This window comes from Oncorhynchus mykiss, chromosome 4 (genome assembly GCF_057628025.1).
Source record: "Oncorhynchus mykiss isolate SJ-2025 chromosome 4, ASM5762802v1, whole genome shotgun sequence".
NCBI lineage: Eukaryota > Metazoa > Chordata > Actinopteri > Salmoniformes > Salmonidae > Oncorhynchus > Oncorhynchus mykiss.
The window spans coordinates 72,245,574-72,268,356 of NC_143025.1; the positions used below are offsets into that span (position 1 = coordinate 72,245,574).

At 46.1% G+C, this 22,783-nt stretch overlaps 1 protein-coding gene across 3 annotated transcripts in view; it reads left to right on the top strand.

Annotated features, from left to right (window-relative positions):
• LOC110522349 (protein tyrosine phosphatase non-receptor type 14) overlaps window positions 1-22,783 on the top strand; it is a 123,868-nt gene that overhangs the window by 94,954 nt on the left and 6,131 nt on the right. For 2 of the 3 annotated variants that reach the window (XM_036975934.2, XM_036975935.2), the window contains exons 6-15: window positions 3,789-3,859; window positions 10,135-10,222; window positions 10,310-10,398; window positions 10,616-10,703; window positions 11,900-11,982; window positions 12,245-12,305; window positions 12,976-13,054; window positions 13,848-15,526; window positions 17,345-17,482; window positions 18,305-18,523. In XM_036975934.2, the coding sequence (XP_036831829.2) occupies window positions 3,789-3,859; window positions 10,135-10,222; window positions 10,310-10,398; window positions 10,616-10,703; window positions 11,900-11,982; window positions 12,245-12,305; window positions 12,976-13,054; window positions 13,848-15,526; window positions 17,345-17,482; window positions 18,305-18,523 (2,595 nt within the window). Of the gene's footprint in view, window positions 1-3,788; window positions 3,860-10,134; window positions 10,223-10,309; window positions 10,399-10,615; window positions 10,704-11,899; window positions 11,983-12,244; window positions 12,306-12,975; window positions 13,055-13,847; window positions 15,527-17,344; window positions 17,483-18,304; window positions 18,524-21,282; window positions 21,452-22,783 lie in introns of those variants that run through there. The other variant, XM_036975936.2, reaches the window with a different exon arrangement.

The window sequence follows — 22,783 nt, forward strand, 5'->3', positions numbered from 1 at the left end:
CTGTCACACTACACCTCTCAGTGTGTGTGTGCATGTGCTTGTGTATGCATGCGTGTGATCTTTTGTGTTTTTCAGTGCTCAGGTGTATGTGCTCTCAGTCGGTTTTCTCAGGTGTGTGTTTGATGTTGCCTGTCTCAGATGTTTTTCAAGATCTGGAGTGAGAGAGTGAGTGAGTGCTTGCATGTGTTGCCGGAGGCCACAGATTCCTAGCTCTCCTGTGTACGTCCTCCTCCTGTATTCTACCTGCATCCCTGACTGACACAGAGACAAGACAGACAAGAGGCCCTGCTTAGAGAGGGGGAGGGAGGGAGAGAGAGAGGGATAGATTAACTGAGAGGGAGGAAGAGAGGAAGAGGTGAGGGAGTGTGTGGGGAGTAAGGAGAGGTAGTAGAGAGTGAGGGATGAACTGAGAGGGAGGAAGAGAGGAAGAGGTGAGGGAGTGTGTGGGGAGTAAGGAGAGGTAGTAGAGAGAGTGAGGGATAAACTGAGAGGGAGGAAGAGATGAGGGAGTGTGTGGGGAGTAAGGAGAGGTAGTAGAGAGAGTGAGAGATGAACTGAGAGGGAGGAAGAGAGGAAGAGGTGAGGGAGTGTGTGGGGAGTAAGGAGAGGTAGTAGAGAGAGTGAGGGATAAACTGAGAGGGAGGAAGAGAGGAAGAGGTGAGGGAGTGTGTGGGGAGTAAGGAGAGGTAGTCGAGAGAGTGAGGGATGAACTGAGACGGGGGAATAGGTGAGGGAGTGTGTGGGGAGTAAGAAGAGGTAGTAGAGAGTGAGAGATGAACTGAGAGGTAGGAAGAGAGGAAGAGGTGAGGGAGTGTGTGGGGAGTAAGGAGAGGTAGTAGAAAGAGCGTGGGATGAACTGAGAGGTAGGAAGAGAGGAAGAGGTGAGGGAGTGTGTGGGGAGTAAGGAGAGGTAGTAGAGAGAGTGATGGATGAACTGAGAGGTAGGAAGAGGTGAGGGAGTGTGTGGGGAGTAAGGAGAGGTAGTAGAGAGTGAGAGATGAACTGAGAGGTAGGAAGAGAGGAAGAGGTGAGGGAGTGTGTGGGGAGTAAGGAGAAGTAGTAGAGAGAGTGAGGGATAAACTGAGAGGTAGGAAGAGGTGAGGGAATGTGTGGGGAGTAAGGAGAGGTAGTAGAGAGAGTGAGAGATGAACTGAGAGGGAGGAAGAGGTGAGTGAGTGTGTGGGGAGTAAGGGAGGGAGTAGAGAGAGTGAGAGATGAACTGAGAGGTAGGAAGAGAGGAAGAGGTGAGGGAGTGTGTGGGGAGTAAGGAGAGGTAGTAGAGAGAGTGAGGGATGAACTGAGAGGGAGGAAGAGGTGAGGGAGTGTGTGGGGAGTAAGGAGAGGTAGTAGAGAGCGTGAGGGATGAACTGAGAGGGAGGAAGAGAGGAAGAGGTGAGGGGGTGTGTGGGGAGTAAGGAGAGGTAGTAGAGAGTGAGAGATGAACTGAGAGGGAGGAAGAGAGGAAGAGGTGAGGGAGTGTGTGGGGAGTAAGGAGAGGTAGTAGAGAGAGTGAGGGATAAACTGAGAGGGAGGAAGAGAGGAAGAGGTGAGGGAGTGTGTGGGGAGTAAGGAGAGGTAGTAGAGAGAGTGAGGGATGAACTGAGAGGTAGGAAGCAAGGAAGAGGTGAGGGAGTGTGTGGGGAGTAAGGAGAGGTAGTAGAGAGAGTGAGAGATGAACTGAGAGGGAGGAAGAGAGGAAGAGGTGAGGGAGTGTGTGGGGAGTAAGGAGAGGTAGTCGAGAGAGTGAGGGATGAACTGAGACGGGGGAATAGGTGAGGGAGTGTGTGGGGAGTAAGAAGAGGTAGTAGAGAGTGAGAGATGAACTGAGAGGTAGGAAGAGAGGAAGAGGTGAGGGAGTGTGTGGGGAGTAAGGAGAGGTAGTAGAAAGAGCGTGGGATGAACTGAGAGGTAGGAAGAGAGGAAGAGGTGAGGGAGTGTGTGGGGAGTAAGGAGAGGTAGTAGAGAGAGTGATGGATGAACTGAGAGGTAGGAAGAGGTGAGGGAGTGTGTGGGGAGTAAGGAGAGGTAGTAGAGAGTGAGAGATGAACTGAGAGGTAGGAAGAGAGGAAGAGGTGAGGGAGTGTGTGGGGAGTAAGGAGAAGTAGTAGAGAGAGTGAGGGATAAACTGAGAGGTAGGAAGAGGTGAGGGAATGTGTGGGGAGTAAGGAGAGGTAGTAGAGAGAGTGAGAGATGAACTGAGAGGGAGGAAGAGGTGAGTGAGTGTGTGGGGAGTAAGGGAGGGAGTAGAGAGAGTGAGAGATGAACTGAGAGGTAGGAAGAGAGGAAGAGGTGAGGGAGTGTGTGGGGAGTAAGGAGAGGTAGTAGAGAGAGTGAGGGATGAACTGAGAGGGAGGAAGAGGTGAGGGAGTGTGTGGGGAGTAAGGAGAGGTAGTAGAGAGCGTGAGGGATGAACTGAGAGGGAGGAAGAGAGGAAGAGGTGAGGGGGTGTGTGGGGAGTAAGGAGAGGTAGTAGAGAGTGAGAGATGAACTGAGAGGGAGGAAGAGAGGAAGAGGTGAGGGAGTGTGTGGGGAGTAAGGAGAGGTAGTAGAGAGAGTGAGGGATAAACTGAGAGGGAGGAAGAGAGGAAGAGGTGAGGGAGTGTGTGGGGAGTAAGGAGAGGTAGTAGAGAGAGTGAGGGATGAACTGAGAGGTAGGAAGCAAGGAAGAGGTGAGGGAGTGTGTGGGGAGTAAGGAGAGGTAGTAGAGAGAGTGAGAGATGAACTGAGAGGGAGGAAGAGAGGAAGAGGTGAGGGAGTGTGTGGGGAGTAAGGAGAGGTAGTAGAGAGTGAGAGATGAACTGAGAGGTAGGAAGAGAGGAAGAGGTGAGGGAGTGTGTGGGGAGTAAGGAGAGGTAGTAGAGAGAGTGAGGGATGAACTGAGAGGGAGGAAGAGGTGATGGAGTGTGTGGGGAGTAAGGAGAGGTAGTAGAGAGCGTGAGGGATGAACTGAGAGGGAGGAAGAGAGGAAGAGGTGAGGGAGTGTGTGGGGAGTAAGGAGAGGTAGTAGAGAGAGTGAGGGATAAACTGAGAGGGAGGAAGAGAGGAAGAGGTGAGGGAGTGTGTGGGGAGTAAGGAGAAGTAGTAGAGAGAGTGAGAGATAAACTGAGAGGGAAGAAGAGGTGAGGGAGTGTGTGGGGAGTAAGGAGAAGTAGTAGAGAGAGTGAGAGATAAACTGAGAGGGAGGAAGAGGTGAGGGAGTGTGTGGGGAGTAAGGAGAAGTAGTAGAGAGAGTGAGAGATAAACTGAGAGGGAGGAAGAGGTGAGGGAGTGTGTGGGGAGTAAGGAGAGGTAGTAGAGAGAGTGAGGGATAAAGGTGGTGGTTACAGAGACAAACTAATGGGCATAGAGAAACATGGAGGGGGGGGGGGGCAGAGAGAGAGAGAGAGCGATGACAATGGATGTCTGAGTCATTTTTCTCTCCCGCTCTGAAACACACACACACTCACACACACACTCAGTGATGGAGTGCTCTAATGGAGGGGTAGTGAGTGGGTGTTGAAGGGGTGAATATGAAGGCTGTGTGTGTAATCTGATATAGCTCATTTTCTCTGTTCACTCAAATCCTGCAGAGATTAATGTCCACTTTCTCTTTCACCCCATCACTTCTTTCCCTGTCACCCCCCTTTACCTCCCTGGCTTGCTTTCTCTTTCACTTCCTCTATTGATCTCTCTCCCTTTCTCTCCACCCTCTCTCTTTCTCTCCACCCTCTCTTTCTCTCTCTCTCTCTCTCTCTCTCTCCCTCTCTCTCTCTCTCTCTCTCTCTCTCTATTTCTCCCCACCCTCTCAGAACTGGCCTCATGTAGATGAGGTGCTGGAGGAGTGGACTCAGAAGGTGGCGGAGGAACATAAGAGTCACTGGTAGGCTTCCTGTTCATAACACCAGCCTACAGTCTACCAAGCCCTACTATAAACTACACTGCTCCTACAGGCTTCCTGTTCATAACACAACCCTACAGTCTACCAAGCCCTACTATAAACTACACTGCTCCTACAGGCTTCCTGTTCATAACACCAGCCTACAGTCTACCAAGCCCTACTATAAACTACACTGCTCCTACAGGCTTCCTGTTCATAACACCACCCTACAGTCTACCAAGCCCTACTATTAACTACACTGCTCCTACAGGCTTCCTGTTCATAACACCACCCTACAGTCTACCAAGCCCTACTATAAACTACACTGCTCCTACAGGCTTCCTGTTCATAACACCACCCTACAGTCTACCAAGCCCTACTATAAACTACACTGCTCCTACAGGCTTCCTGTTCATAACACCACCCTACAGTCTACCAAGCCCTAATATAAACTACACTGCTCCTACAGGCTTCCTGTTCATAACACCAGCCTACAGTCTACCAAGCCCTACTATAAACTACACTGCTCCTACAGGCTTCCTGTTCATAACACCACCCTACAGTCTACCAAGCCCTACTATAAACTACACTGCTCCTACAGGCTTCCTGTTCATAACACTATCATAAAGACTACAAAGCCCTACTATAAACTACACTGCTCCTACAGGCTTCCTGTTCATAACACTATCATAAAGACTACAAAGCCCTACACTCTTTGAAAAAGGGTTCCAAAAGGGTTCTTTGGCCATCACCATAGGATATATAACTATTTTTGGTTCCAGGTTGAACCCTTTTTGGTTTTAGGAAGAACCCTTTTGGGTTCCATGTAGAATTCTGAGGAAGGGATTCTACATTAAACCAAAAAGGGTTCTCTTATGGGGACAGTCGGAAAACTCTTTTAGGTTCTCTTTTAGGTTATTTTTCTAAGAGTGTACTATACGCTACACTGCTCATGTGTCCACTGCTTACCCCCTTTTCTCCCCAATTTCGTGGTATCCAATTGTTAGTAGTTACTATCTTGTCTCATCGCTACAACTCCCGTACGGGCTCGGGAGAGACAAAGGTCGAAAGCCATGCGTCCTCCGAAACACAACCCAACCAAGCCGCACTGCTTCTTAACACAGCTTGCATCCAACCCAGAAGCCAGCCGCACCAATGTGTCGGAGGAAACACAGTGCACCTGGCGACCTGGTTAGCGTGCACTGCACCCGGCCCGCCACAGGAGTCGCTAGTGCGCGATGAGACAAGGATATCCCTACCGGCCAAACCCTCCCTAACCCCGACGACGCTAGGCCAATTGTGCGTCGCCCCATGGACATCCCAATCGCGGCCGGCTGCGACAGAGCCTGGGCTTGAACATGTACACAATGCGATGCAGTGCCCTAGACCACTGCGCCATGCGGGAGGCCCTCCACTGCTTATTCTAAGTATTTGTATAGAATACCTGTATGTATATTAGTATAATGATTGTATGTCATATAAATTGAAATTGTATATCATTAGAATGATATAAGCAGTATCAATGTCTCATGAGGAGTTACTTGGTCCAAGCATGTGACCGGCCCTTAAAATATTTTTATTTGGGTCCAATGTTTCAGTGCAATGCAGTGTTTCAGTGCCTTCAGAAAGTATTCACACCCCTTGACTTTTTCCACATTTTGTTGTGTTACAGCCTGAATTTAAAATGTATTACACACAATACACACAATAACCCATAATGTCAAAGTGGAATTATGTTTTCAGAAATGTTTACTAATTCATTAAAAAGGAAAAGCTGAAATGTCTTGAGTCAATAAGTATTCAACCCCTTTATTATGGCAAGCCTAAATAAGTTCAGGAGTAAAAAAGTTTCTTAACAAGTCACAAAATAAGTTGCATGGACTCACTCTGTGTTCAAAAATTGTGTTTAATTTTTTTGAATGACTTCCTCATCTCTATACCCCACACATACAATTATCTGTAAGGTCCCTCAGTCAAGCAGTGAATTTCAAACACAGATTCAACCTCAAAGTCCAGGGAGGTTTTCCAATGCCTTGCAAAGAAAGGGCACCTCTTTGTAGATGGGGGGAAAACAGACATTAAATATCCCTTAGAGCATGGTGAAGTTATTAATTACACTTTGGATGGTTTATCAATACACCCAGTCACTACAAAGATGCAGGTGTCCTTCTTAACTCAGTTGCCGGAGAGGAAGGAAACCACTCAGGGATTTCACCATGGGGCCAAAGGTGACTTTAAAACAGTTACAGAGTTTAATGGCTGAAGTTATGAGAAATCTGAGGATGGACCAACAACATTGTAGTTATTCCACGATACTAACCTCAATGACAGAGTGAAAAGAAGGAAACCTGTACAGAATAAAAAAAACAAGGCAATAAGGCAATAAACTGCCAAAAATGTGTCAAAGAAATGTACCTCATGTCCTGAATACAAAGCGTTATGTATGGGGAAAATCCAACACATCCCTGAGTACTACTCTTCATATTTTCCAGCATGGTGGTGGCTGCATCATATTATGGGTATGCTTGTCATTGGCAAGGGAGTTTCTGAGGATAAAAATAAATGGATTAGAGCAAGCACAGGCAAAATCCTAGAGGAAAACCTGGTTCAGTCTTCTTTCCAACAGACACTGGAAGACAAATTCACCTTTCAGCAGGACAATAAACTAAAACACAAGGCCATACAGTGCCTTGCGAAAGTATTTGGCCCCCTTGAACTTTGCGACCTTTTGCCACATTTCAGGCTTCAAACATAAAGATATAAAACTGTATTTGTTTGTGAAGAATCAACAACAAGTGGGACACAATCATGAAATGGAACGACATTTATTGGATATTTCAAACTTTTTTAACAAATCAAAAACTGAAAAATTGGGCGTGCAAAATTATTCAGCCCCTTTACTTTCAGTGCAGCAAACTCTCTCCAGAAGTTCAGTGAGGATCTCTGAATGATCCAATGTTGACCTAAATGACTAATGATGATAAATACAATCCACCTGTGTGTAATCATGTCTCCGTATAAATGCACCTGCACTGTGATAGTCTCAGAGGTCCGTTAAAAGCGCAGAGAGCATCATGAAGAACAAGGAACACACCAGGCAGGTCCGAGATACTGTTGTGAAGAAGTTTAAAGCCGGATTTGGATACAAAAAGATTTCCCAAGCTTTAAGCATCCCAAGGAGCACTGTGCAAGCGATAATATTGAAATGGAAGGAGTATCAGACCACTGCAAATCTACCAAGACCTGGCCGTCCCTCTAAACTTTCAGCTCATACAAGGAGAAGACTGATCAGAGATGCAGCCAAGAGGCCCATGATCACTCTGGATGAACTGCAGAGATCTACAGCTGAGGTGGGAGACTCTGTCCATAGGACAACAATCAGTCGTATATTGCACAAATCTGGCCTTTATGGAAGAGTGGCAAGAAGAAAGCCATTTCTTAAAGATATCCATAAAAAGTGTTGTTTAAAGTTTGCCACAAGCCACCTGGGAGACACACCAAACATGTGGAAGAAGGTGCTCTGGTCAGATGAAACCAAAATTGAACTTTTTGGCAACAATGCAAAACGTTATGTTTGGCGTAAAAGCAACACAGCTCATCACCCTGAACACACCATCCCCACTGTCAAACATGGTGGTGGCAGCATCATGGTTTGGGCCTGCTTTTCTTCAGCAGGGACAGGGAAGATGGTTAAAATTGATGGGAAGATGGATGGAGCCAAATACAGGACCATTCTGGAAGAAAACCTGATGGAGTCTGCAAAAGACCTGAGACTGGGACGGAGATTTGTCTTCCAACAAGACAATGATCCAAAACATAAAGCAAAATCTACAATGGAATGGTTCAAAAATAAACATATCTAGGTGTTAGAATGGCCAAGTCAAAGTCCAGACCTGAATCCAATCGAGAATCTGTGGAAAGAACTGAAAACTGCTGTTCACAAATGCTCTCCATCCAACCTCACTGAGCTCGAGCTGTTTTGCAAGGAGGAATGGGAAAAAATTTCAGTCTCTCGATGTGCAAAACTGATAGAGACATACCCCAAGCGACTTACAGCTGTAATCGCAGCAAAAGGTGGCGCTACAAAGTATTAACTTAAGGGGGCTGAATAATTTTGCACGCCCAATTTTTCAGTTTTTGATTTGTTAAAAAAGTTTGAAATATCCAAATAAATGTCGTTCCACTTCATGATTGTGTCCCACTTGTTGTTGATTCTTCACAAAAAAATACAGTTTTATATCTTTATGTTTGAAGCCTGAAATGTGGCAAAAGGTCGCAAAGTTCAAGGGGGCCGAATACTTTCGCAAGGCACTGTATATACACTGGAGTTGCTTACCAAGACGACATTGAATGTTCCTGAGTGGTCTAGTTACAGTGTTGATTTAAATTGGCTTGATAATCTACTACTTGAAAATGGCTGTCTAGCAATGATCAACAACCAACTTGACAGAACTTGAAGAATTTTATAAAGAATAATGGACAAATATTGTACAATCCTGGTGTGCAAAGCTTTTAAATACGTACCCTGAAAGGCTCACAGCTGTAATTGCTGCCAAAGGTGATTCCAACTTGTATTGACTCAGGATTGTAAATACTTATGTAAATGCGATATTTCTGTATTTAATTTTCAATAGATGGGGTATTGTGTGTATATGGGTAACGAAAAAATGTGCAATTTAATCCATTTTGAATTCAGGCAGTAACACAACAAAATGTGGAATATGTCATGGGTATGAATACTTCCTGAAGGCGCTGTATAAGTATTCCGTGTGTGTGTGTGTGTGTGTGTGTGTGTGTGTGTGTGTGTGTGTGTGTACGTGCGTGCGTGTGATATTTTTATGATATGTGTGTGTATAAGGGGTGATATGGGGACTAAATAGAGCCTAACGTAGCTACTGATACATCTCACCCAGTCACCTAATGTGTCACTTAGTGCCTAAAAAGACATCTTGAGTTGACACGTTCATACACCTTGTTGAACGCGTAAACGTGGCAGCGCACGTGTGACAGCTAGAATTGCCTCTGCCTTGTGTTTTTCATGTCACTGTTATCAGGGCTAAATCATAGTACAGGGTAGGAACAGACAGACAGACAGACAGACAGACAACTTCGGGATTATATATTTTTTTGTCCCATCTTTCTATTCTTGTCATTATATTCCAGGCTATAAAATCACCCAGCTACACAGGCATTTAAAGTGATGGATAAAAGGCCTATAGCCTATGCACTGTGGTCGTTTCATTGTGTTTAGCTCTGTTAGGCTATATGTTGCTTGAGATGGTTTGTTTTGTTATAGCGAACATGGTTTTGATATAACATGGAAATAAAGGATATTGTTTCATTAAACAAGAGCCGTCGTGTTTAAATGAGGTGAACTGTTTTATCGAGATCGAAAAAAACGATTGAATATGTTTTTATTACATGTTCATCTCAATTACACCAAGCGGTTTAAATAAAGGTGAAATATCTGTTTAAATAAAAGTAATCAAACTGTTTAAATAAAAAACTAAGCTTAAATTCAATTATATGAATGGTCTCTGTGTACGGCAACATGCGCTTTCATTATTATTGCTTTCAATTAAATATGTTTTACTTTAGTGGGAAACTAACAAATTGTTTGTGGGCACAGTTCGTTACACGCGCACTGATAACGTTTTACAAGTTTGAATGGGCTAATAAGCAGTTATTCTCATGTTCATTCAACAGTAGTCTAACCTGAAAATTGCAAAGAAAGTTGCATTTAGGCCTACGTTTACTTTCAAATGAAGTCCATTTGTCTGTCCTTATATCACTGATTGGGTTCAATCAAATCATTCTGGATTGTGTTGGATGTATCCGAAAACATATACAATCACTCTAAGAATGTAGCCGCCGTTAGCTCAGCTGACACCGGAGGCCTGTCTCTTTCCTAAACAATATTACATTTCTCCGATGTGCTCACCAGAGATAGGGTAAATTATAAACAATTCTAGCTATTAGGTCGCTAACCAATTTTTTAGTTTTCTGTCATTGCAACCTATAATTTAGACTGGTTTATATTTACTTTCATAAAGCTGCCGAAATGTTGGTTTCGATTTATGGACACTATTTCTTGGATGCGTTGGATTTATCAAGATAGAATTCCGTTGTGATGCGACTCGTTCAACAAGGTGTTAGTAAGGCGTTCCCTTCGGTTTGTTTATGGCCTTTCTCACCACCTCCCCCCCCCCTCGCGTGTGTGTGTGCGTGCAAGTTTTTGTGTGTGGGTGTGTGATATTTATGATGTGTGTGTGTTTCAGTCGAATGCAGCTTGCAGAAGCAGAGTTGCTCTATATCAAGGAGGTAGAGAAGCTGGATGGCTTTGGACAGGAGAGCTTTGCTGCTAAGGTGTGTCTACATGCACACACACACACACACACACACACACCACTACATGATTTCCCATACTTTAATACATAAGTATGTCTTTCACAGGACACCTACACCAATGACATCTTCATTGGTGTGTCCTTCATCGGAGTCTTCGTCAAACACAGGAATGGCAGGTCCATCATGCACCACAGGTGGGTCTTCCTCTCACCCCTCAACACCTTTTGCTATTGGTTGGGTTTGCCTTGCTAAAGGAAATTAAGTAACATTAACCTCTACTAAACTGTATGCATATGTGTCTCTGTGTGGGTGTGTGTGTTTATTTGTGGGTGTGCGTGCGTGCGTGCCTGTGTATCTGTGCACATGCATTGTGTGTGTGTGTGTGTGTGTGTGTGTGTGTGTGTGATACAGATGGAAAGACATTGGTAACATAGCGCACAACAAGTCGGCCATCACAGTAGAGATAACCAGTAAAGATGACACCATCATGTTTCACACGGTGAGTGTCATATCTAACAACGGAACAGGCCGTCTCACGGGACACGGATAAACATACACACACACACACGCACTCGGATACGATGTGGGGTGAGGAGGTTTCCCTTTTGGAAAATATTTGCCATTTGTATCACTTTATACAATCAAAATCATTTCTGAATGGGCCAGTCATAACACCCAATGTTGTGTGTAACCCTCCAATAAAGAAGCTGAGATGTTGGCGTTGTGTGTTGTGGCGTGTTGACATTGTGTACATGTGTTGTGTGTTGACATTGTGTACATGTGTTGTGTGTCGTGGTGTGTTGACATTGTGTATGCATGTTGACATTGTGTACATGTGTTGTGTGTTGACATTGTGTACATGTGTTGTGTGTTGACATTGTGTACATGTGTTGTGTGTTGACATTGTGTACATGTGTTGTGTGTTGACATTGTGTACATGTGTTGTGTGTCGTGGTGTGTTGACATTGTGTACATGTGTTGTGTGTTGACATTGTGTACATGTGTTGTGTGTTGACATTGTGTACATGTATTGTGTGTTGACATTGTGTACATGTGTTGTGTGTCGTGGTGTGTTGACATTGTGTACGTGTGTTGACATTGTGTACATGTGTTGTGTGTTGACATTGTGTACATGTGTTGTGTGTCGTGGTGTGTTGACATTGTGTACATGTGTTGTGTGTTGACATTGTTTACATGTGTTGTGTGTCGTGGTGTGTTGACATTGTGTACGTGTGTTGACATTGTGTACATGTGTTGTGTGTTGACATTGTGTACATGTATTGTGTGTTGACATTGTGTACATGTGTTGTGTGTCGTGGTGTGTTGACATTGTGTACGTGTGTTGACATTGTGTACACGTGTTGTGTGTTGACATTGTGTACATGTGTTGTGTGTTGACATTGTGTACATGTGTTGTGTGTCGTGGTGTGTTGACATTGTGTACGTGTGTTGACATTGTGTACATGTGTTGTGTGTTGACATTGTGTACATGTGTTGTGTGTTGACATTGTGTACGTGTGTTGACATTGTGCACATGTGTTGTGTGTTGACATTGTGTACATGTGTTGTGTGTTGACATTGTGTACGTGTGTTGACATTGTGTACATGTGTTGTGTGTTGACATTGTGTACATGTGTTGTGTGTTGACATTGTGTACATGTGTTGACATTGTGTACATGTGTTGTGTGTCCACAGGATGACATAGAGCTGTCCAAGTACATCGCTCGGCTCTTCACGGCCAGACACAAGTTCTACAAACAGAACAAGATCTGTGCAGAGTGAGTCTTAACATTAAGTTATACTGTCAGGTTTCCACAGTGGCGAACGTGCTTGAAGATGGCAGAATTCAGATATGACGTCATTGTTTTAGCACTATCCACTGAGTTTTATAACTATGGTTCAATGTGCCAATAAATCAGCATTATCTACTTTTTCTCTGTCTCTCTTTCTCTATATATCTCTCTCTCTCTCTCTCTCTCTCTCTCTCTCTCTCTCTCTCTCTCTCTCTCTCTCTCTCTCTCTCTCTCTCTCTCCCCTTAGACCCGCCCACTCCCCTGCACCTATCAGGAGGCGCCCCACCTGGACCCACCGCCTCTCTCTGGTACTGTCAATCACTCAGTGATGTCTCGTTTGTTTGGCTCCTCTTGCATGTTAGATATATTAATTAGAAATGCAATAGAAGTTCCTTGCCATCTTTGCTTGCCACTGGTTGAGCTCTGAAGAGTAGCTTGTGTATTATAGGGTTAAAGTTTGAATTCAGACTCTAGGATGATTTAAAGCCCCTCTCTATCAGCCCTAACCCAGGCGGTGGTGGTGGTGGTGGGTGGTTAGGGCGTTGTTTGAGTGTTGTGTGGCCGTTGTGTGGGCGTTGTTGGGGCGTTGCGTTTCCGATGTGACTGACAATAGAGTCAGTGATTTCCCTCTCTCCCTCCCTGCTGGTGGGACAATGAGGAGGCTATATGTGGCACAATGGTGGTACAGTCCAAATCAGACTCTCTGGAGGACCACAGTCCACTGTGGGAGACCCCTTAGATCACAGGTTTGAATTAACTTATCTCTCTCTCTCTCTCTCTCTCTCTCTCTCTCTCTCTCTCTCTCTCTCTTTCTTTTTCTCTCATTCTCTCTCTGTCTCTCTCTCTGTCTCGCTCTCTCTCTGTCTCTCTCTCCATCTCTCTGTCTCTCTCCATCTCTCTCTCTCTCTCTCTCTCTCTCTCTCTCTCTCTCTCTCTCTCTCTCTCTCTCTCTCTCTCTCTCCCTCTCGCTCTCTCTAGCCACGGCCACAGTCCTGTATCCTCCAGCCAATGCACTCCCAGTATGCAGAGCATTACCAGGACACACAGAGCTCTCAAGGTACTGGACAAAAACACATTTCCATGACTTTTACATTTTGGTCATGTAGGTTACAGTTCAACATGGTGCTCATGTATGACGTATATCTCCTTTATACTGAATAACATTCACTTATATCATCAGTTACAATCACTGCTCCATCTCTCCATATGGCGTGTAACCTGAAGTGGTCTTGATATGATTTAACTCATTCAAGTGTTTTCTCCTTCCACACTTTGTAGATGTATCCATCTACACAGGAAGTCCTTGTATGGTCATAAAAGTAAACCGTTAAATCAAGCTAACTATGCATTTCCCAGCAGTAGTATGAGTCCGTGTCTATTTCGGTTTCAACAATCTCTCAGCCAATCAGATCACTTTGATTGGAGTGCTGAGAAACTGAGAAATGTGGTGGCGTTCACTCTTTCATTCTCTCGTTCACCCACTTCCTCTGCCCTCTAATCCAGAACACTTCCATCATGATCTCTGACACTTCGGAGAGAGTGGGAGAAAACACTGTGTATATGTTACCCAGTGTGGGTAACCCAGTGTGGGTATCTCTGTGTGGGTAACCCAGTGTGGGTATCTCTGTGTGGGTAGCCCAGTGTGGGTAACTCTGTGTGGGTAACCCAGTGTGGATAACTCTGTGTGGGTGTGTGATAAGCTCTTATTTGATGGGTGGCATTGATCATTTTGATCTGAGTGTATTTGATAGTGTATGAAAACAGTATGTGAATATGTGTTTGGATGCTTTCTGTATGTGTGTGAATCTGTAACGCATTGCTTCTCCTATGTCTCCCCCCTCTCTTTACAGACAGCATATTCCATGAAGACCCCTACTACAAGTCTGAGACTAGTCTGGACCGGTGTCCGGTCGAATTCGGCTTCCGCAATGGAACTGTTCCCAATGGCAGCATGTACAGTAGTCCTAGCCTCAGCTCCCTTAACCACTCCCAAACCTTCGTACAACCTTCACCCATCTCCTCTAACCTCAGTATCCCTGGCAGCGAGCTGATGCGCCCCGACTACATCCCGAGTCATCGCCATAGCGCCATCATCGCCCCTTCCTATAGGCCCACGCCAGAGTATGAAGCTGTGATGCGCCAGAAGTGCCACATGCTCCCCGCCCACCATGACCTTCACAGCCAATCACTGAGGAGTCTCAATATTAGTAATGCCTATGCATATCGTCAGCCAGAGGCGTTGGTTTATAGCCAGCCAGAGATGAGAGAGAGGGGCCCCTATCCAGGACCTAACCCTTATGGCCCTCAGGTCAGCTACAGTAAGCCTGTGAACCCTGCTCCTCACCTGGGCCCCGGACCCAGTCAGGGCCACTGCCAGTCTGCATGTGGAGGAGGAGGGGGTGGGAGCTCCATCTCTCACACGGTCAGCACGCCTGAACTAGCCAACACCAAACAGGGGGCTACTACAGGGAGCTACGGCGCTACGGCTAACATGCTGAGGAACCACATGTCGCGGCCGCCCCCACCCTACCCATCCTTCCGACCCGCCACAAGTACCCCGGACCTGGCCAGCCACCGGCACCGCTGCATGGGCGGCAGCAGCCCCGAGCTGGTCACCCGCATGGTGCAGCTGTCGGTGAAGACTTTCCAGCCGGACAGCTCTGCCGTGGTGCACCAGTCTCTGCAGGAGGTTAGCGAACCGCTAACTGCGGCTAAGCACCGATCAGCCCTGGGGAAGAGACACAGCATGGAAGTGACCAGCAGCATGAGGGGGGGAGGAGGGGGAGGAATGGAGGGCATGGTGGTTCTGAAGGGGATGGCTGCCCCACTAAACAGGAGGAATACTCTCAGAGAGCACGTGATGCCACCCCAGACCCAGCCTCAATCACAACCATCCCAATCCCAATCTCACCAGCCCAAAGAGCTGCCTGTGCAGAGAGCCCCAGAGACACCCATCCCGTCCTCCACGGCGCAGGGAGTGGGCGGGGCCTACCAGCACCAGAAGACCCTCTCCAACGCCACCATGCTGATTCACAGCAGTGAGAGCGAGGAAGAGGAGGAGGAGGAGGAGGAAGAGGAGAGGCCTGAGCTGGACGTTCAGATCCCAGGTCTGAACGAGGACATTAATGCCCAGCTCCAGGCCGCCCTTGCCAAGCTCCCCAACAAGCCCCCTCCGGAGTACCCCGGACACCCTAGACCAGCCACCAACGCCCCCCTCCGCTCCCGCGATCACAGCCACCCTCACCACCACAACCAGGGACACCAGACCCAGGGAACCAAGGACCCAAGCCAAGCCCAGGCCAGGGTGCTGAAAGCTGGGCAGAGTCAGGGCGGTGTAGGGGGTGGTGGTGGTACCCTGACCCGTGGGGATCAGGCTGGAATGAATGGGGCAGTGCTGGGGCCGTCAATCTCTGAGCCAGACCTGACCAGTGTGAAGGAGAGGGTCCGGAAGGAGCCAGTCAAAGAGAGGCCAGTGTCTGAGATGTTCTCTCTAGAGGATAGCATAGTGGAGAGAGAGATTGCACAGAGGGTAAGATACATGTTACTCCAATCTATTCTATTCAATCTATTCTATTCAATCTATTCTATTCAATCTATTCTATTCAATCTATTATATTCAATCTATTCTATTCAATCTATTCTATTCAATCTATTCTATTCAATCTATTATATTCAATCTATTCTATTCAATCTATTCTATTCAATCTATTCTATTCAATCTATTATATTCAATCTATTATATTCAATCTATTCTATTCAATCTATTCTATTCAATCTATTATATTCAATCTATTCTATTCAATCTATTCTATTCAATCTATTCTATTCAATCTATTCTATTCAATCTATTATATTCAATCTATTCTATTCAATCTATTCTATTCAATCTATTCTATTCAATCTATTCTATTCAATCTATTATATTCAATCTATTATATTCAATCTATTCTATTCAATCTATTCTATTCAATCTATTCTATTCAATCTATTATATTCAATCTATTCTATTCAATCTATTCTATTCAATCTATTCTATTCAATCTATTATATTCAATCTATTCTATTCAATCTATTCTATTCAATCTATTATATTCAATCTATTCTATTCAATCTATTCTATTCTATTCTAGATTCCATTCTGGTGTGTTCGATACTAAAACATACCGTATGTCTATTATGTGGGGAACATGTATTCTGTATGAACCCATTGCTATAGCATGGCTTTACAAATTGTTACAACCATCACATGTCCACTTCATCAATTCACTTCATTAAGTCCTCCTCAACAGTCCAAGGCTTTGAGGAGGTAAACACAGTGAACAGTGCCTAAAAACAAGATTTGTTAAAGATGTGTCTAAAACATCATCCTTGCTGTAAACAAACAGTTTGGGTTTTGTCTGCGGTGTACTTTCCCAGTAAGTGATTAACACAGTAATCTGGAGTTCAGCACCTGAGGGTAACATTAGGTTCCAGTCCTTACAGCTTACCACCATTAATCCATTAGATTACCCTTTTTGTTGGGGGGGGGGGTGCATGCGTGTTTGTTAGCATGTTGAAAGTCCCAATTTTAAAGCCTCCCTGTCCAGTCAGCCTTTAATTTCCATATGGCTATATGCCCCTATATGTTTTCCCCATTATACTTACCCCCTCTCATCCATAAGCCTATAGCGCCCATACGTCTACCCACCCCCATTCTCCCCTACCTGCTCCCCTATAGATTTCGGTCCAGACCCTAAGGGTTCCCCCCTGACCCCCAAGCTGTTGTTTGGGCTGATCCAGGAGGGCTGAAGGGGGGAGAGGTGGAGGGGTGGAGGGAAGATTAGGATAAGTAATCCTGGAGGGAGGGACCAGGCAATGTGGGCCAGGGTTTGGTGTCTCAGAGAGAAGGAGGAAAAGAAAGGAAAAACGAGAACGAGAGAGAGAGAGAGGGAGACAGAGAGAGAGACAGGGAAAGAAGGGGCAAGAGGGAGAAAGAAAAGGTGAGAGAGAACAAAGGAGAGAGGGAGAGAAAGCGAGAGTGGGGAGGATTGTATGGGAAGAGGGAGTGAAGAGAGGAAAGAAAGAGAGACAGAGAGAGAAGAGAAGCAACAGGTCTAGTCTGTAACGAGCTCAGACAATGTGGTCAGATAGATCAGGGGAGTGAGTGTTCTGTAGGATCCACAGACAGACAGTCTACAGCTAGCAAAGCATCACTTCTACTCCCCCACCAAGGGCACCCAGGACAGATCAAGCAAAGTTTAGCGACAAACAGACCTAATCCACACACTCACCAGGGCGGGTACGGTTCAGTCTTTGCATCGCTACGGTAACCTTAACCATGACAGCGGGCTTGTCCTCTTTCCTGAAGACGCTGGAGAGACAGAAGATGTCGGTGGACTCAATAAAGAGACCTCTGATGATGGCGGCCCTCAACGGGCTCTATGTCGCCAGGGTGCCTGTACCAGAGAACCCCCGGGAGGATGGGGCCAAGGCTGCTGATGAACGGGTAAGACAACACCACCACTATGCCCAACAGGGGAGGGGGGGGACAGTGTCAGAAAGTACCTGAGATTCCAGGCGTCTGGTTTTCTACTTACTATACGTAAGCCCCATAGTTCTGTTTTTGCTATTTCATTAGGATCCCCATTAACGGTTGTGAAAGCACCTGTGCACATTATCAACCACTTTGGCTAGTGTTATTAACTAACATATTGTTGTCCTTTACCATTGTTTGTCTATGTAAGTGTAGGTTAGGCTACAGTAGAGCAGTATTTCATGACTAACACAGCTAGCTGTGGTTGTCGGTCTTCTTCACCAGTCCAGACAGTTGTGCTGGGAGGTGTGAAACACAGCCTTTGTCCCAGGCGTTGCTAGGCTAGCGGGGGCTAGCAGAGCGCTAAGTGGGCTGTGGAACGTGTGGCATGACCGTGCTTATCGCCTCTAGGCCCGCTAATATGTCAGGAATGTGACCCAGGGGGGAGAGAGAGAGACAGACAGACTCCCCCAGCCCCTGGCTGCATACCCTCTCACTCACAGCCCAGCCACAATAAGCCCCAGCCCAACAACACATTCCACTGACTCCACTACACATAGACGACTGTGGGGATGGAGAACAGGAATTCATAGTGTAGGTAGGGTCATATGGGTTGGAATGTTTTAGGGTGGATGATCAAAAAGTTGCATTATAGACATTTTGGAATTGAGTGAGAGTCCTATCACTCTTGAATTCAACTAACCTCTTTCCACGTTCTTTCCTCCCTCTTTTATGAACTCTTTCGACCCCCCTCCTCTTCTATCTCTCCCGCTCTCACCCTCTCTCTCTCTCCAGTGTAAGACCCTAGAGTTGAAGTTGGAGGAGGAGAGGGTCTTCACGGAGTACGAGCAGATCCCAAAGAAGAGGGCCGACTGCGTGGTCACCACGGCAACGCTGCCCGACAACGGCGAGCGGAACCGGTTCCGTGACGTGGTTCCGTATGAGGAGAACCGGGTGGAGCTGGTTCCCAACAAGGAGAACAACACAGGCTACATCAATGCTTCACACATCAAGGTGGGGTCAGGACACAGAGTCTACACAAGTAGACTGATCAGAGTTAACCAAAGCCCTTTTCTCTGACGCTCACTCAGCTATTGTTTAGTGTGCTGCTGTCACCAAGTATAAGTGTGGAAAAACACCACTGCTTTTCATCTATCCAGGCCATTTACAGTTGAAGTCGGAAGTTAACGTTCACTTAGGTTGGAGTCATTCAAACTCATTTTTCAACCACTCCACAAATTTATTTTTACATTTTAGTTGGCAAGTCAGTTAAAGAACAAAATCTTATTTTTAATGAAGGCCTGCGTATTCATGGGCAGAACGACAAATTTCTACCCTGTCAGCTTGGCGATTTGAACATGAAACCTTTTGGTTACTAGTCCAACACTCTAACCCCTAGGCTACCCTGCCCTATAGTTTTGGCAAGTCGGTTTGGACACCTACTTTGTGCATGACACAATATGTTTTCCAACAATTGTTTACAGAGAGATTATTTCACTTATAATTCACTGTATCACAATTCCAGTGGGTCAGAAGTTTACATACACTAAGTTGACTGTGCCTTTAAACAGCTTGGAAAATTCCAGAAAATTCTGTCATGGCTTTAGAAGCTTCTGATATGCTAATTGACATCATTTGAGTCATTGCCTGCAGCATACCACCCTGCACACTGCACACTGGCTTGCTTCTGAAGCTAAGCAGGGTTGGTCCTGGTCAGTTCCTGGATGGGAGACCAGATGCTGCTGGAAGTAGTGTTGGAGGGCCAGTAGGAGGCATCTTTCCTCTGGTCTAAAAAAATATCCTAATGCAGTGATTGGGGACACTGCCCTGTGTAGGGTGCTGTCTTTCGGATGGGATGTTAAACAGGTGTTAAACAGGTGTCCTGACTCTCTGAGGTCATTAAAGATCCCATGGCACTTATCGTAAGAGTAGGAGTGTTAACCCTGGTGTCCTGGCTAAATTTCCAATCTGGCCCTCAAACCATCATGGTCACCTAATAATCCCAGTTTACAATTGGCTCATTAATCCCCCTCCTCTCCCCTGTAACTATTCCCCAGGTTGTTGCTGCAAATGAGAACATGTTTTCAGTCAACTTACCTGGTAAAATAATGGATAAATAAAATTAGAGGTTTACCTGTGGATGTATTTCAAGGCTTACCTTAAAACTCAGTACCTCTTTGCTTGACATCATGGGAAAATCAAAAGAAATCAGCCAAGACCTCAGAAAAAGAATTGTAAACCTCCACAAGTCTGGTTCATCCTTGGGAGCAATTTCCAAATGCCTGAAGGTACCACGTTCATCTGTACAAACAATAGTACGCAAGTATAAACACCATGGGACGACGCAGCCGTCATACGGCTCAGGAAGGAGACGCCTTCTGTCTCCTACAGATGAATGTACTTTGGTGAGGAAAATGCACATCAATCCCAGAACAACAGCAAAGGACCTTGTGAAGATGCTGGAGGAAACAGGTTTAAAAGTATCTATATCCACAATAAAACGAGTCCTATATTGACATAACCTTTTAAGGGCGCTCAGCAAGGAAGAAGCCACTGCTCCAAAACCGCCATAAAAACCCAGACTACGGTTTGCAACTGCACATGGGGACAAAGATTGTACTTTTTGGAGAAATGTCCTCTGGTCTGATGAAACAAAAATAGAACTGTTTGGCCATAATGACCATCGTTATGTTTGGAGGAAAAAGGGGGAGGCTTGCAAGCCGAAGAACACCATCCCAACCGTGAAGCACGGGGGTGGCAGCATCATGTTGTGGGGGTGCTTTGCTGCAGGAGGGACTGGTGCACTTCACAAAATAGATGGCACCATGAGTGAGGAAAATGATGTGGATATATTGAAGCAACATCTCAAGACATCAGTCAGGAAGTTAAAGCTTGATCGTAAATGGGTCTTCCAAATGGACAATGACCCCAAGCATTCTTCCAAAGTTGTGGCAAAATGGCTTAAGGACAACAAAGTCAAGGTATTGGAGTGGCCATCACAAATCCCTGACCTCAATCCCATAGCAAATTTGTGGGCCGAACTGAAAAAGTGTGTGTGAGCAAGGAGGCCTACAAACCTGACTCAGTTACACCAGCTTTGTCAGGAGGAATGGGCCAAAATTCACCCAATTTATTGTGGGTAGCTTGTGGAAGGCTACCCAAAACGTTTGACCCAATTTAAACAATTTAAAGGCAATGCTACCAAATACTAATTGAGTGTATGTAAACTTCTGACCCACTGGGAATGTTATGAAATAAATAAAAGCTGAAATAAATCATTCTCTCTATTATTATTCTGACATTTCATATTCTTAAAATAAAGTGATGATCCTAACTGACCTAAGACTTTTTACTTGGATTAAATGTCAGGATTTGTGAAAAACTGAGTTTAAATGTATTTGGCTAAGGTGTATGTAAACTTCCGACTTCAACTGTAGATTAGGGGTCACCTTTAAGGAAGGAGGGAGGGAAGGAATGAATCAAGGAAGGAAGTAAATAGGTCCTTTAAAGACTATTTATACATATCGCCTACATCTACAAATTATAGACTCAATGGAATTCCCTGGGAATGTGGTCCAAACCCCAAACCCTCTTAAATGAGCTTGAGCTGTTCTCTCACTCTGTGCCCATGCTCTTAGCTCCTCGTGTGTGTGTGTGTGTGTGTGTGTGTGTGTGTGTGTGTGTGTGTGTGTGTGTGTGTGTGAATGGAATGGAATGGAATGCTAACTCAGTACTGAACCATGGCCTAATAACGTGTAACCCTCTTATTTCAGTCATCTGAGGAAGTTGAGGACAAAACCCCTGTTTGTTCCTGAACACTGTGTTTATGGTCACGAGCTGATCACTCAGCTGGTTGCATTGGGTTTGGTTTGTGTTGGGTTGGGGTTGTGTTGCGTTAGGGTTGTGTTGGGTTGGGGTTATGTTGGAGTTGTGTTGGGTTTCAGTTGTGTTGGGTTGGGTTGTGTTGTGTTGGGGTTGTGTTGCGTGGGGTTGTGTTGGGTTGAGGTTGTGTTGGGGTTGTGTTGCGTGGGGTTGGGTTGGGATTGTGTTGGGTTGGGGTTGTGTTGTGTTACATTGGGGTGGGGTTGCGTTGGGGTTGTGTTGCGTGGGGGTGGGGTTGCGTTGCGTTGCGTTGGGGTTAGGTTGGGGTTGCGTTGGGGTTGCGTTGCATTGGGGTTGGGGTTGTGTTGTGTTGGGTTGGGGTTGTGTTGTGTTGGGGCTGTGTTGCGTTGGGGTGGGGTTGCCTTGCGTTGGGGTTGCGTTGGGGTTGTGTTGGGTTGGGGTTGTGTTGTGTTGGGGCTGTGTTGCGTTGGGGTGGGGTTGCCTTGCGTTGGGGTTGCGTTGGGGTTGTGTTGCATTGGCGTTGCGTTGGGTTGGGATTGTGTTGGTTTGGGGTTGTGTTGGGTTGTGTTGGGTTGGGGTTGTGTTGCGTTGCGTTGGGGTTGGGTTGTGTTGCGTTGGGGTTGTGTTGGGGTTGTGGTTGGGTTGGGGTTGTGTTGGGTTGGGTTGGGGTTGTGTTGGGTTGGGATTGTGTTGGGTTGGGTTGGGTTGTGGTTGGGTTGGGATTGTGATGGGTTGGGATTGTGATGGGTTGGGGTTGTGTTGGGTTGGGGTTGTGTTGGGTTGGGATTGTGTTGGTTTGTGGTTGTGTTGGGTTGTGGTTGGGATTGTGATGGGTTGGGGTTGTGTTGGGTTGGGGTTGTGTTGGGTTGGGATTGTGATGGGTGGTGTTGGGTTGGGGTTGTGTTGGGTTGGGGTTGTGTTGGGTTGGGGTTGTGATGGGTTGGGTTGGGGTTGTGTTGGGTTGGGATTGTGTTGGGTTGGGGTTGTGTTGGGTTGGGGTTGTGATGGGTTGGGATTGTGATGGGTTGGATTTGTGTTGGGTTGGGATTGTGATGGGTTGGGGTTGTGTTGGGTTGGGGTTGTGTTGGGTTGGGGTTGTGTTGGGTTGTGGTTGTGTTGGGTTGTGGTTGGGTTGGGGTTGTGTTGGGTTGTGGTTGGGTTGGGGTTGTGTTGGGTTGTGGTTGTGTTGGGTTGGGTTGTGGTTGTGTTGGGTTGTGGTTGGGTTGGGGTTGTGTTGGGTTGTGGTTGGGTTGGGGTTGTGTTGGGTTGGGGTTGTGTTGGGTTGGGGTTGTGTTGGGTTGGGGTTGTGTTGGGTTGGGGTTGTGTTGGGTTGTGGTTGTGTTGGGTTGTGGTTGGGATTGTGATGGGTTGGGGTTGTGTTGGGTTGGGGTTGTGTTGGGTTGTGGTTGGGTTGGGATTGTGATGGGTGGT